Source organism: Amblyomma maculatum, chromosome 7 (genome assembly GCF_055883805.1).
Source record: "Amblyomma maculatum isolate TAMU_Amacu chromosome 7, ASM5588380v1, whole genome shotgun sequence".
NCBI classification, from domain to species: domain Eukaryota; kingdom Metazoa; phylum Arthropoda; class Arachnida; order Ixodida; family Ixodidae; genus Amblyomma; species Amblyomma maculatum.
The window spans coordinates 118,211,340-118,226,022 of record NC_139350.1 but is presented as its reverse complement, the minus strand read 5'-3'; the positions used below and the strand labels follow the sequence as shown (position 1 = coordinate 118,226,022).

The following is a 14,683-nucleotide window of genomic DNA, read 5'->3' as shown; positions in this document are numbered from 1 at the left end:
CTGCAAATACCAATTGTTTCTGGAGCACGTATACATATGCGCATCTTGTTACTACGTACATTTTTTTTTATATAATCAATGTGTGCGCATTTTGCTTTGATTGCGCAGGAAGACGTGCTGAGCCGATATGGAAACGAGCTGCGGCAGTGGAATTAGCACTTTTCGCTGCAGTCCGAGGTCCGGTCTCCTCTGCCCCAAAACGCTCGTCTTTCACTTCTTCATATCGAGGTACATGCACTTATATACATGTATACCGATCAATTAAGAAATTAGCGCTGATTTTCTTAGATACGACAACGTACTGCAACTAATTATGCATTGCTTTGAGACTTATGCGCATCTTGTTACCGTAAATGCATATTTTGTAATTAGTAAGCGCGCCTTGCGCTGGTCGTGCAGGAAAACAGTATCAGCCGATCTGGAAACTGGCTGTGACAGTGGAAGCTCGTTTCGCCGAAGCCTGAGGTGCTTGGTCTCCTCTACACTAAAACGCTGGCTTTCACTTCTTCATGGCGGTGCACTTGCTAGACAGGTATCAGCGATGATTTTGTTTGGGAAATTTGATTATCTGACTCACATCGATTGGACGCACGCAACCCAGTTAAATGCCAAATGTTATCACTGATATAAATATTGCAGCATCCCTCGCCATATGCGATCAGAAGCTGTACAAGCATCATCGCTGCTGCCAAGCCAAAGCTCGTGCCAGGACTGAGTACAAGACTTATGCGAAGTGTAATTTTTATTTTTTTGCTGCTGTAATGATGCCTATATGTGAAAATTGATGATTGAGTGATGCGGTGTGCTGGCAAGGTAAGAGCGCCAATGCATTCATTTTGTGGATTTTGGAATTATATATGTGGTGCACACAGAATGAGCCGTTCACACTGCAATATGATTGATTTTGCTCTGTGCGCTTCCTTTCTGGGCAAGCAGTTGTATTTTCGTCGAACGGATTAATTCATGCTGCTAACATGCTCATGAGGTGTTCAGCTAACTTGCACTAAGCTTCAAAAATTTATAACGGGTTCTATAAGCTTCTGCGAGCTGGGATGCCTAGATAGTCGTCTTGGCTGATAAGATTATTTTTTAAATAATGCTGGGTTCTTAAATAACGAAGATAAAGCATATGACTTATCGTTAAATATCCGGTCGCTTTTGCTGTAAAAGTTGCATCTAGTTTGAGAAAATTAAGCTTTATTTTGCGGAATAAACTTATTGTAGGTTTTATTTAAATATCACGGGAACTGTTTGTTCTGCCGCGTTGGAATCCCTCATACGTGCTCTATGACAAGTGCGTCGGGAGGATAAGGTTTGAGTGCGCTACAGTTGCAAATTGCAACATCATGACTCAAGCTAGCAAAACGAAGTGCCCGCGCCTTTCTCGCGGCTTCACGGATCCTGATAATCTACTGCGGCTTTGCACTAATGCGTTTTCAGTCAGGTCACATGAAAGTCAGGCGCATAAAATATATTGATGTGATCGAAGCTAATGCAGCATGAGTGAAATCTTCATTCTTTTAAAAAGCTTAGTACTGTTGGTGCCAGTGAGCAAAGACATTATTCATTCTACCTTTCAACCCTATATTTTCCTGCAATGTAAAAGCCTAGGCGAAAATGAAATATTTAATTAAAAAAAACTTGTCTTCGTGGAGCTGACCAAGATGGAACCCGCCGCAGATTCTACCAGTCGCAAACATCAAGTGATTGACAGGCTGCCAAAAGAAGACGACCGAGCCTCAAGCCCATCTTCCACATGTGGCACATGCGTGTTCTATAGTCAGTCATATATCTATGCTTATTAAAAAAGCAAATCGCGAGCTTTTTCCGAATGCTGTTGACAAATAAAATTTTCACCAAATACTGCAGCTTCTTTTGTTTCTTCATGACATCAGAAAAGCTACTGCTTTTCTTGATGTATTTATATCCGCTACTCCGTTATATATGCATGGGCCACGGTATATTAAATGCATAGCATGAATACTGTAAAAGAAGGCTAGGTCGAGACGGCGAGGTCGTAACGGCAAGGACAGCCAAGCCTTGCATAGCGTTTTAATCCGATCACGTACCCAGGCGCGCGCCGGAGCTGGCGCCGCGGGACGAACGAAGATCATGGCATGTACAAATGAAAGAAGGTCCACAGAAGGCTCACACAATCTGCCCGGGGGGTCGGAAGCGGCCAGCCGGGTCGCTCCTAATTAACCGATGTACAGCGGCGCACAAACGGTTTCAAGCGAGAAACATGAACGATTTCAGTTCCACGGTGGCGTCGATCGGCTGGGGGATCAACAGGCGTGACTTTGTAGTTAACTGGAGAAGTTTGGCTGATAATCTCGTAGGGACCAAGGTAGCGGTGGTGGAATTTGTCACTAAGGCCAGGGGTGCGCAGTGGTGTATACAGCAGTACTTCGTCACCGGGACGATAAGAGACCACGCGATGCGTAGAATCGTAGCGACTCTTGCGGTCTTCCTGGCACGCTGCTGTGTTGACGCGGGCAAGATGACGGCATCTGGCCACACGAGATAAGAACTGGGTAGGTACTGATGTGGAGTAGTCGGGCGTAGAGAAGAAGGAAGCATCGAGAATTGTAGTGGGAGGACGGCCATAAACGAGGAAAAATGGAGAATAACCGGTAGTTCGCTGTACTGCTGTGTTATAGGCGAAAGTGACGAATGGTAGAATAGTGTCCCAATTTCGATGATCCGGTGTGATGTACATGGAGATCATATCCGATAAGGTGCGGTGAAATCGCTCAGTCAGCCCGTTAGTCTGGGGATGGTAGCTTGAGGTTGTCTTATGAAGGGTGGATGACGCGTGAAGAACTTCGGCAACGACTGCCGATAAGAAGGCCGTCCCGCGGTCACTTAGGAGCACCCGAGGAGCGCCATGACGCAATACAATTGATTGCAAAAAGAAATTTGCTACTTCTTGAGCGGAACCGGTCGGTACAGGTGCTGCCTCAGCGTAGCGTGTAAGGTGGTCGACAGCTGTTATAATCCAATGGTTATAAGTCAATGCCGACTACGTCGAATGGCATGGCGGGACAGGGAACAGGTTGTAGAAGACCAGCGGGCGAAGACGTCGGCCGTTTGCGACGTTGGCACAGAGGGCAGGATGCGACGTATTTGGCAACGCAGGAAGATAGGCCAGGCCAAAAGAATCGTTTTTTCACTCGGTCGTAGGTTTTGTCAACACCAAGGTGACCTGCAGTAGCGTCATCGTGGAGAGCCGCCAGTATACGTGGACGAAGCACACGCGGCACGACTGGGATCCAGCGAGTTCCATCAGGGCAATACACGAAGCGGAGTAGGATGCCATCTTCGAGCTTAAAATTGCGAAGTTGTCGGCGAAGCCGCGCATTGGGTGGGTCCGAAGCGCCAATAAGGTGGTCGATGATGGGTCGGCAGTAGGCATCGGCTAATTGCTGTGAGCGGAGAGCGTGTTTGTTTTCAGAGTCATCAAATGAAACTGTTGTGATATACGTCGGAGAAAGAGATGGTCATAGGTGGAAATGCATTGGGAAGAAAAACAGCAAGCCGATTCCGAAAGTGGACAGCGAGAAAGAGCGTCGGCGTCTTGGTGTTGGCGACCCGATTTATAAGTGCCGTCGAAATTGTATTCTTGCAGGCGTAGAATCCAACGGCCAAGTCGGCCTGTCAAATTTTTGAGCGAAGAAAACCAGCAAAGAGCATGGTGATCGGTAACAACTGTGAAATGCCGACCATATAGGTAAGGGCGAAATTTTTGGACAGCCCAGACGACGGCAAGGCACTCCTGCTCGGTAATGGTGTAGTTTTTCTCAGCTGGAGTCATAGTCCGACTGGCGAAGGCAATCACTTTCTCACGCGAAGTTGCATCGCGCTGCAGGAGTACAGCTCCAAGACCGAGACCACTAGCATCAGTGTGCAGGATGGTTGGAGCACTGTCACTGAAGTGGCCAAGAACAGGGTCTGATGTGAGGGCGTGCTTCAGATTATTAAAAGCGGCTTCGCACTGTTCAGTCCACACGAAAGTGCTGCGTGCTTTAAGTAGTTCATGAAGTGGAGCAGCAATACTTGCAAAATGCCTTATAAAACGCCGGAAGTAAGATGCCAGGCCGAGAAAACTGCGCAATGCTGTAATCCGTTGTGGACGAGCAAAGTTCAAAACCGCGATGATTTTTGCAGGGTCTGGACGAATGCCGTCATGGCTAACTAGATGTCCCAATATTTTAATTTCCTTCTGTGCAAAGTGGCACTTCTTGGTGTTGAGCTGAAGGCCCGCTGAAGCGAGACACGTGAGGACCTCATTCAGGCGCGTGAGATGGTCGTTAAAAGTTGACGAAAAGATGACAATGTCATCCAAGTAACATAAACAGGTTCTCCATTTTAGGCCACGAAGCACAGTATCGATCATTCTTTCAAATGTCGCTGGTGCGTTACAAAGTCCGAAAGGCATAACATTAAATTCGTAAAGGCCATTGGGAGTTGAGAAAGCGGTTTTTTCTTTATTGTCCTCGTGCATAGGTATTTGCCAATAACCTGAGCGGAGGTCCAAAGTCGAGAAATATTCGGCGCCTTGGAGAGAGTCAAGGGCGTCATCAATTCTTGGCATTGGGTATACATCTTTGCAGGTAATTTTGTTGAGTGCCCGGTAATCAACACAAAAGCGTACCGAGCCGTCCTTTTTTTTAACTAACACTACTGGGGAGGACCATGGGCTTGTCGAGGGACGAATAATATTGCGATGGAGCATGCCATTTACATTTTCTTCAATTACTTTTCGTTCAGAGAGGGAAACCCGATAAGGCCGTCGGCGAACGATAGAGTTACCTTCAGTAATGATGCGATGGTGCGCAACACTAGTCCGTCCGAGTGGTGGGGAAGTGGCATCAAAAATGGCTTGGTGGTGTCGAAGCAATGTCAGCAGTTCTTGGCGTTGGTTCGGCGTGAGGTTAGGATTAACAGTCTTTGTGAGAACAGAAAGAGAGACGTCTGGCGAAACACGGCGCTAAGGCAGAGGGGCGGTGAGCACCATCAAGGACAAAGGTTGAACATCCACCATGCAGGGGAGAGAAGTTCCTTTTTGGAGCACAAGGGATTCACGTGAAGTGTTAGTGGCCGCTACTGTCGCTGAGCCGTTGCAGAACCTCACAAGACTTGACGGGAAGGCGATACCGCGTGCAAGATGACGATGAGATGGTGCGATGAGTACGTCCCTGTCAGTGATTTGGTCAGAAACAACGGTACGCAGTTTTTCGCACTGAGGAGGCAAAACAGTATCAGCGGCGGCAACTAGGGGATGATGTCGTTCAGAAACTTCAGATGAAAAATCGCTGTCTGTCATATGGATAACACGGTCGCCACAAGAAATTAACGCCGAAGCGGTTGACGAAAAATCCCATCCTAAAATCATCAGATGCGCACATGGTGAGAGCACAGCAAACTGCACATGATGGCGGACGCCGTCAATAACAATTCGTGCGGTGCACTTTGCTAAAGGGCGCAAAGGGACGTCATTGGCTCCACAGAGTTCAGGCCCATCATATGGTGTCGTCACTTTTCGCAAACGGTAGCACAAATCAGCGTGAATGACAGAAATTGCAGCTCCTGTATCAATCAATGCTTCGACCGGTAATCCTTCAGCGAAAACAGAAATCACGTTATACGGGCGATCTGGAGGACTTTTGGTAAGTTCGCAGAGTGCAGTTTGACCTCCGGAAACTGCAACGCTTAGTTTTCCGGATGGCGGACAGGGATAGTTGTTGCGGGTCGAAGAGGGGAAACTGAGCGACAGTATGGGGATAGGGACCGACGTCGGGATGCATGGGTTCCACGAGGCTCAGACGAGGATTCTGGAGGTGGGGATGACCTTCAAGGTGGGCTTGGAGTAAACCGGCGTTGATAATATGACGTTGGAGGGATGTCACTTTCAAAGGTATCGTAACCACGGCGCTCGTTCTGGAGGCGGCGACGACAGACGCGAGATATATGTCCTCTGATGCCACAGTAATAGCAAATTGGTCGGGAGGGGCGCCAAGGTGCGTAATAGGGTGGTGCAGGTTGAGCCGTCGTTATTGCATTGACGTGATTGTAGTTTGGTGCCGGTCGAGGCGGGGGAACTAAAGGAGGGGGGGATGCTGCGACGTGCGCGTAAGTCGGTACTGAGCGGGGTGCCGGAGGGCCAGATGTTATAGGTTCGGTGATTGTTGCCAGCTCTTCTTTGATGATGCTGCGAAGACCTGCGTCATTAGATGTTGCGGAAGAGTGTTCGCACCCGTGTTGACAGACAGGCTTGAGCGCCTGGAGCTCCTCGCGGATGATGGCTCGAATAAGTGCCCGCAGGTCGAGATCAGCATAGGTCGGGCCAGTAGCGTTGGCGGGCTGCAATCGGGAGGACTGCAGCTGGTCGATGCGTTGGCAGGTCGTAATAATGGAATCAATAGTTGAAGGATTCTGAGCAACTAGGATGTTATACGCCGTAGAATTGATTCCTTTCAAGACGTGGTGTACTCGTTCATGTTCCGCCATGGTGGGGCTAATACGCCGGCAGAGTGCAAGTATGGCCTCTATGTAAGACGCATATGACTCATCAGGACCTTGATGGCGTGAAGCGAGCTTGGTCTTCGCGATCTCAGTCTGAACTGCCGGGTCAGCGAAGTACTGTCGGAACTGCTGTTTGAAGGTGGTCCAGTTAGTTGTGTGGGGCTCGCGGTTGATGAACCAAGTCCTGGCGACCTCAATAAGGTAGAACGAGATGTTGAGAAATTTCAGAGCATCGTCCCATCGGTTGTAGGCACTGCAGCGTTCGTAGGTGTCAAGCCAGTCATCGACGTCTTCATCGCGACGACCAGCGAACAGCGGCGGGTTGCGCTGTCATGTGGGCACAGTCGGAGGGGGTGGTGCAGCCGAGGTAGAGGGTCTGGCTTGTTCGTGGGTACTGTCGGTAGACATAGCGATGGTGGCAGTTGCCAAACGGTGACCGGAACGCAGCTCCAGCGAGAGGCAGGGCTCAAGGCAGCAAGGGGATCAAATTTCGCCTCCACCACTTGTAAAAGAAGGCTAGGTCGAGACGGCGAGGTCGTGACGGCAAGGACAGCCAAGCCTTGTCTAGCGTTTTAATCCGATCACGTACCCAGGCGCGCGCCGGAGCCGGCGCCGCGGGACGATGATGATGGTATGTACAAATGAACGAAGAAGATCATGGCATGTACAAATGAAAGAAGGTCCACAGAAGGCTCACAATACCTACACGAGGGGCGATGCCGGACGCTATGCTGTAGTTTTGAGCCGTCTGCCGGCTACTAACCGGTGTCGGGAAGCAACCGGCCGACCATTCAGTAATGCTGGCAGGTGGTCGGTCACGTCGGGCGAAGAGGTAGGGCCGTAGTCGATTGCAAAAAATCGGCTGACGTTAGGTCAGTGTCAATACCCGACGCCGGCCCTCAGTCGGATGCCGAAGATCGGCTGGCCATTTCTTGGTCGGCGAGAGAGGTCGGCTTTACCTTTTGCAACACATTTTTGCTTGAGTAGCTCAACGATACAGTGTGTAGTCAAATTGGCACAACAGCAGTGCCTACATTGACTTCGCAATAAGTTGGGAGGGTGAGATCAGAACCTTGGCAGAACCCTCGAAACCCGAGTACCACATGCTCCCCAAGGCCATGCAGGCACGTTCGTGTGGCTATGTAAAATCAGGGTATCGCATCTACGTTGCTCCTGGCGACTTGCACAATATACATCATGGTCTTCCTTCTTATGAGTGTTCCTTCAGCTTGTGATGGCAAGACAGCGACATCAAAAACATCTACCAAGATAAGGTATGCCAAATTAGTTTACACATCATACTAGGCTTAGCCGTATTTACTTATTTCTGATACCCTCAAGGCCTGGGTCTGGCATTACAAAGGGGAGTGGTATACAAGGCAAACAATTGATGAAGAAGAGAAAAAGCACTGAAAAATATATAAGGGTACAAATAAAAAAATAATGAACAGTGCAAAATGAATTAATTGAGAACACCATAATATGCAGTAAGAGCATTTTTGAGCAGTTATATATCAGTTATAGATACTAGCCCCACAGGAAGGTGGTTCTAATCATTCATTGAACGTGAGAGGGATGAACTGTGAAAAGCATTTGTTCGATATGTTGAGGATCCAATTTTATTAAGATGGTCCACACGAGGTGATATGTAGGAGGAATGCTAAAGAAAATGACCGTGAAGTGTATTATGGTAGTATATTTTATGTAGCAGAGATAGCCGGAGTATCTGACCTCTCAGTGAGAGAGCAAGGAGGTGTAAGGTTTTTGTCATGTTAGTTGTACTGGCAGTACGATGGTAATTACTGAATATGTAACGAACAGATCGACTCTGAATGGCTTCAACTAAGGTTATACAAAATCAAGGCCGGGATCCTATACAGAGGCTGCATATTCAAGATTTGGACGGACAAAGGTTTTGTAAAGCTGAAGTTTAAGAGATGAAGGAATGTTTGGAAAATTACGTTTCAGATAGGTACTAGCGCCACAGGAAGGTGGTTCTAATCATTCATTGAACGTGAGAGGGATGAACTGTGAAAAGCTTTTGTTCAATATGTTGAGGATCCAATTTTATTAAGATGGTCCACACGAGGTGATATGTAGGAGGAATGCTGAAGAAAATGACCGTGAAGTGTATTATGGTAGTATATTTTATGTAGCAGAGATAGCCGGAGTATCTGACCTCTCAGTGAGAGAGCAAGGAGGTGTAAGGTTTTTGTCATGTTAGTTGTACTGGCAGTACGATGGTAATTACTGAATATGTAACGAACAGATCGACTCTGAATGGCTTCAACTAAGGTTATACAAAATCAAGGCCGGGATCCTATACAGAGGCTGCATATTCAAGATTTGGACGGACAAAGGTTTTGTAAAGCTGAAGTTTAAGAGATGAAGGAATGTTTGGAAAATTACGTTTCAGATAGCCTAATGAGAGATTAGCAATGTTAGTTATGTAGTTGATGTGAAGTTCCCATGATGGGTTAGAAGAGATAAAGATACCTAAATATTTGTAGGCTGCTACCTGATCCAGTAGGGAATTCTGTACATGATAAAATGAAACCTGAGAATTAGTATGTGACACATGCATTCCCTTACATTTTTCAGAGTTAAGATTCATTACACAGTCTTGACACCATCAGTTATTACATTAAGGTCGAATTGAAGTATTTCTTTATCTTCAGAATTGGTTATTTAACGATAACTTACACAGTCGTCTGCAAAAAGGCTAATGCGTGATTGAACTCTGTTTGGTAAGTCATTTATATAGATTAGAAAACGTACAGGAGCAGGAACGGAGCCTTGTGGCACACCAGAATAAACTGGGATACAATTTGAGTAGCTTTCGTTAACCATTACATATTGGTAGCAATTAGTAAGAAAACTTCTCAACCATGCAATGACATTATGATCTAGGTTTAGTTTAATTTGTAACGCAGTAGACTGAGATGCCTTGTCAAAAGCATTAGAGAAATCTAGAAAAATACTGTCAACATTACCACATCGGTCGAGGACACTGTGAAGGAAATGGGTGAATGATGCCAGCTGCTTTTCACATGAGTAGTGGTTTCTAAGGCCATGTTGGGAACTATGGAAGAACGAATGATAATTGAGGTGGCCAGCAATTTTAGGACGATATGATATTTTCAATAATATTGCGAGGGATGCTGGTTAAAGGGGCACAGTGATGTTCGTCAGGCCGCTAATTCCAGCCAACCTCTAGGTTCTTTGCACTGTGCCGACATCCATTCAAAAAGAATTACAGAAATCGGCACACAGAAACGAGAGTTATTCGGTTTATAAAATTCTAAATACAAGAAAAAAGAACAGCACATCTGAGCTGGTGTGAAAGGGAGCCCCACTCTCATTTCGCTCGTCCAGCACCTGACTTGGGCGGAACTTATGAGAAACGCAGCTTTCTGCTGACGTATCGGAAGCTTTCCACCATGGTTGCCTGTTAAACTCAACCTGTCCCCAAACTATTTTGGCAGCATCGTTGCCATGGTAACAGCGATCCCGTGTATTGCATGACTGCTGAGGTGTCAGGTTTTGCATTCCAGCCCTTGATTATGCAGACAAATTTACCATTATGACAAAACTGGCCGGAATGCCATTTCAGGGTTCGTACAGGTGGCAAAGAAAAAAATTCAAGGATATTCAAGGAATTTCAAGCCCCCATAGGAGGATTTTCGAGGCCCCCTTCGAGGGCTTAATTTTTTTTTCCATGTCAAAGATCTTCAAACAGTGCTCTCAAAACGTCTGAAATATTTATTCCACAAAGAAAAAAAACATCACTACGCAGATTTGCTTCTATTCCACAGAAAAAAAATTAAATATAGCTTCATAAAATATCACAGTGAAAGTTTGGTCATATCCCGCAGAAAAGTAAAAAATTAGTTTTATAAAATTGTTGGTTATTTCCTATACCCTCACAAAATATTGTCCACTGCTTCAACTGCACAAAAAAAAAATCCTCAGGAAGCAGCTCCTCAGGGCTACTTCAGGGGAGCTCCAGCAGCTTTTGTTGAATTTGGAGCTTGATGGCGTGTAGCTCCTCACTCTTGCCTTTGACCGTCTTTCTGAGGCTATTGGACTTTACAATGTGTGTCACATTGTTTTCTGCCTCTGCTTTATCAGCATAGGCATTTGCAGATGCCATGAGATCATCAATTGTCAATTCCAGCTTCTTTTTCTTTCTTTTCATTGCATCAAGCTCTTCCTCAATGCAGTGCTTTTTTCTCTGCTTTGAAGCTTCAAGGTCCTGCTTTTTCTGGGCTTCCAAGTATGCTCCATACTTTTGCCTTGCAGCTGACACAGCGATCCTCGGTTCCTTGGTGATTGGAATGTTTAGAACACCACCTGCTTTCTCAACCGCATCGCACACGATCCGTTGTGAAACATATGAAAGGTCCTTCAGATTCTCAACGCACACCTGTCGGTTTACACTGAATCCATGCTCGACAGTTGCCTGGTCATGACTGAGGACAAGCAAAAGTTTCACAATGCTCCACAACTTCGAGTAGGTTGAACTGAACTTCAAGAGATCAGGGTAAAATTCATCCAGTCTGTCAGCGCACTTGTCAAATTGTCTAAGCTGATGTTTCTGCTCGTGCAGGACCTCCGTGTACTCGGCCAGCACCGTGTCTCGAAGGTGATCAGCCATTCTACCTGCAGTGATGAGGGTGTCCAACACTTTTCTGAAACCTGCAAGGCATTCCTCTGGCTTCGAGCACATCTGTCGTGGGTATAGTGAAGAAAGGCCCCTAACAAATGCAAACTTCAAGGGGCTTCTGTCTAGAACTTTCTTTGTGGCACTGATGAAAAACTGTTTACATTCCATCCGGAATCGAAACACGTCCTTTGAGCTCACTTTAGAATTCTTGAGAACTTGCTCTGCTTTGTAGCCTATATCCACCTTTTCAAGTGGCACATGGTTCTCGGCATTATCAATGCCGATCTTCAGCAGACCCATTATCCCTTTGGCAGACAGGATCGAACATTTCAAAAACTTCGTCAGCAGCTTTCTGAGAACAGTTTCTAAATCCCTTGCAAGGAAAAAAACCATTGGTTTGTCTGTCTGGTACTCTACCAGAAAAGGGTTCAGTGCCATCGCCACACATAAGGCAAAATTCCACTTTGCTGGCAGCAAAGCATCACAGCAGAACTCCCACAAGTTATTGAACGATGCACATTTTGGCAGGTTGACTTCTTTTTTTCTAGCAGCCTCAATGTACTTTTTCATGTCACACCACAACAGCAACGCTCTCTCAATTACAGGAACATTTTCCACCCACCGGTGGGCAACAAACTTAAGAGGAAAGGTATCTTGGCCTGTAACTGCCGAAAAGTCCTGTCTCCGTGCTGGAGCACCTTCAAAAATTGCACTCAGACTAGACAACAAGCAGTCAAGTCCCCATTTAGTCGCTGAAACTCCAGCCCTATAAGCATTGTGCACTGTGTGTAGCCAACAAGTGCCTACGTCCACACACAGAACTTGGTGGTTTTGTTGCAAGTGCTCTTGAAGACCTTTGAAGAACTTCAGATTGACATTGGGCCCATCCATCGATAGCTGAAGAATCTTGGCAAGAGGCAAAGGCTCGAGGGCGCTTAGCAACTTTTCCTGAATGTCATCGGCTGTGGAATGCCCCATAAAAACGGAGGTGTAATACCTGGTCGTCACTTGGTGAGCAGAGTCCCAACACCTCACGTGCACATCCATTTGCTTACTTTGCCGAAAGTCATTTGCCGACTCGTCAAACAGTACGACATAGAATTCACACTGTTCTATTTCTCGCTGCAATGCTGAAAGAAAGAAAAGCCTGAGACCGTGACACGTCATATAGGCGCATTTCTTCTCACCACAAGAAAACGCCTTTGCCACTTCACTGTCTGGAAACATGCGCTGAAATAGCTCCCCTGCTTGGGATGACGACCGGTACGAAAAGAGGGATGTCACAACTTTCAGAGTCCAAAAAATTTCAGCGTCAGTGACAAGCTCGTGCGCTTTGCAAGCATCGTTTAGGCTTGGCGACTGCTGCGAGGAACACGCTCTAGTAGACTGCTCTACCGCGACCGGCGTCAGGTACCTTTTCAACGCGCTCCCTTGCGCTACCTTCATTGCACCAATATGCTTGCTGCTTTTCATGTGACTTTTTAAAGCGGATTCACCCATGGCAGTCACATCCACAGTTTTACCGCAAAGCTTGCACTTAGCCCGATGCGGACTCGTTGTATCAGGCGCAATCCACTGCTTGTATTCGTCATGGTGGAGCCACGTAGCCTGAAACTTGCTCTTTCCGGGCATTGTGTCACATATGAAAATATCACGTGCGCTGACAGGCAGAAGCCACGCTCATTCCAAAAATGCAAGCACTAGGGCAACGCCAGCATAGACACGGCCGCACGGCTCGGTAAACCTATCTAAAAACGTTGGGCTCGGTGAGTGATGGCGATGCGATAGCGATGGGACGACGCAGCCGCGCGCCCACTGCAGTGTTGCCAGCCGCCTAACGAGAATGCGCTAAATAGGCTAAAAATCGATACGTTTCCTTCCCCGCAGTTCATTCAGAACTCAGTCAAGAATAAAAGTTTAGCAACAAAAACGTTTTCATGACGAAAAACACCAGTTCAAATTTAGTATTCAAGGAATTCAAGAACCTTCAAGGACCAGTCATAAATTCAAGGTTTTTAAGGGCCTTGAAAACAGACTTCCGTAATTCAATGGTATTCAAGGTTTTCAAGCACCTGTGCGCACCCTGCATTTTGGCATTCTGCCAGCGTTCATTGCTGGTGCTGCTGCGGATCACTCGAGCGCTACTTGTGCGAAAGTTCGAGGACAAATGGGAAGGTGGAGGCAGAGGAGTGATGTACAGGAGCTAAGGCGAAGCCTACCATGTATATAGATGTACAGGGCCAGCAAGGAGCTCATCTGCTGGTAACGACTATATGACAACTCCATAGGCAGTGGGCTGCTGGTGAAAGCCTGCAGTGGAGTGCTGCAAACTCAGCTGTGGCGAGCGCGCTTCACGAGCGATCTCGACACAACTTGGCCATCTGTGGAGCATCGGAAGAAACGATCAGCCCTGTGATTTTGGACTATCCAGCAATCCGCCTTTTCCGGGAGGATGTGGCGCCATCATGCGAAAGCGGTGGGAAACACACTGGACGGCAGTGTAGCAGGCAACACGAAAACGCACCATGCGAAATGGTCACGCCAATGCAGGTAGAAAGCGAAAGCTCCCCCCTTTTTTTTTTTTGACTTCGGGACGGAAAGTAGTAACAGTAATTGCAGTTTCATGTTCACGGAGCATATGGGGGAATGTTTCACCATTTTCACAATCCACTCATAGTGCATGCATATACTATCTTCTTACTGTAAGAGCAAGTAGCACGGGCCATGGCGCGGGCTCTCTCAGCGGGCAGATTCACGACCAACTTAAATTTATTGTAAAAACAAAATCGAAAGGAGAGCGCGGAGGCAGAGAGAGAGAGGGGGATTTCAAAAGGCAAAGCAGCCAGGGGTTTGTTGATGCTGCAGAGCTAGGTAGAATAGTCTCCTGTGACTTACGAGCGGCGCATATGCGCAAGGCGTTGAGTTACCAAGCACAACGCGGGTACCGCGGTGCCGGCATGGTGCAATGGGCGTCGCTTTCTCCTTGCGTCATCTACAAGCGTGCAGCTATAGGATTTCATCTATGAAGCTCGGCAGAGAGGCACTTATCCATATCCCCTGAACAGGGCATTGTCCCAACCGGAATGCACACCTGCAGAAAACGCGAGGCATTTTTCTGGCAATGGATGATTCAGCGCTGTAGACGGTTTCTGCCTTAAGAACGGATGTGGTCGCTGTTGTGAAAAGGTTCTCGATGAACAGAGAATGGTTATTCTGTTTAGAATCCACAACCTTTCTGCCTTCGCAGCGATTTCTGCAGAATCAACGACTGCATGGTGACATGTCCGCATCTTCTATACATCGGATGCGCATGTCGGTCAGGAACCAACGCTGTTCTACGTCCAGAGCGCTCCACTCCGCAAGTGAACGAGCATGAACACTCCAGGAGACTCATTTGTGCCCAGCGGTTTCCGTGCCGTTGCAGACGTTTGGACAAGGACGATGACTTTCAAGCTCTCTAACAAAGTGCAGCTGATTGCGTACATCGAAGGA

At 47.1% G+C, this 14,683-nt stretch overlaps 1 protein-coding gene across 1 annotated transcript; it reads right to left on the bottom strand.

Moving 5' to 3' along the window:
• Positions 1 to 10,331: 10,331 nt before the first annotated feature.
• LOC146184537 (uncharacterized) lies at positions 10,332 to 13,165 on the bottom strand. Its single transcript, XM_084608807.1, has one exon. It carries the CDS (start codon positions 12,821 to 12,823, stop codon positions 10,520 to 10,522), a length of 2,304 nt encoding a protein of 767 aa, XP_084464933.1. The 5' UTR covers positions 12,824 to 13,165; the 3' UTR covers positions 10,332 to 10,519.
• Between the last annotated feature and the right edge of the window lie 1,518 nt (positions 13,166 to 14,683).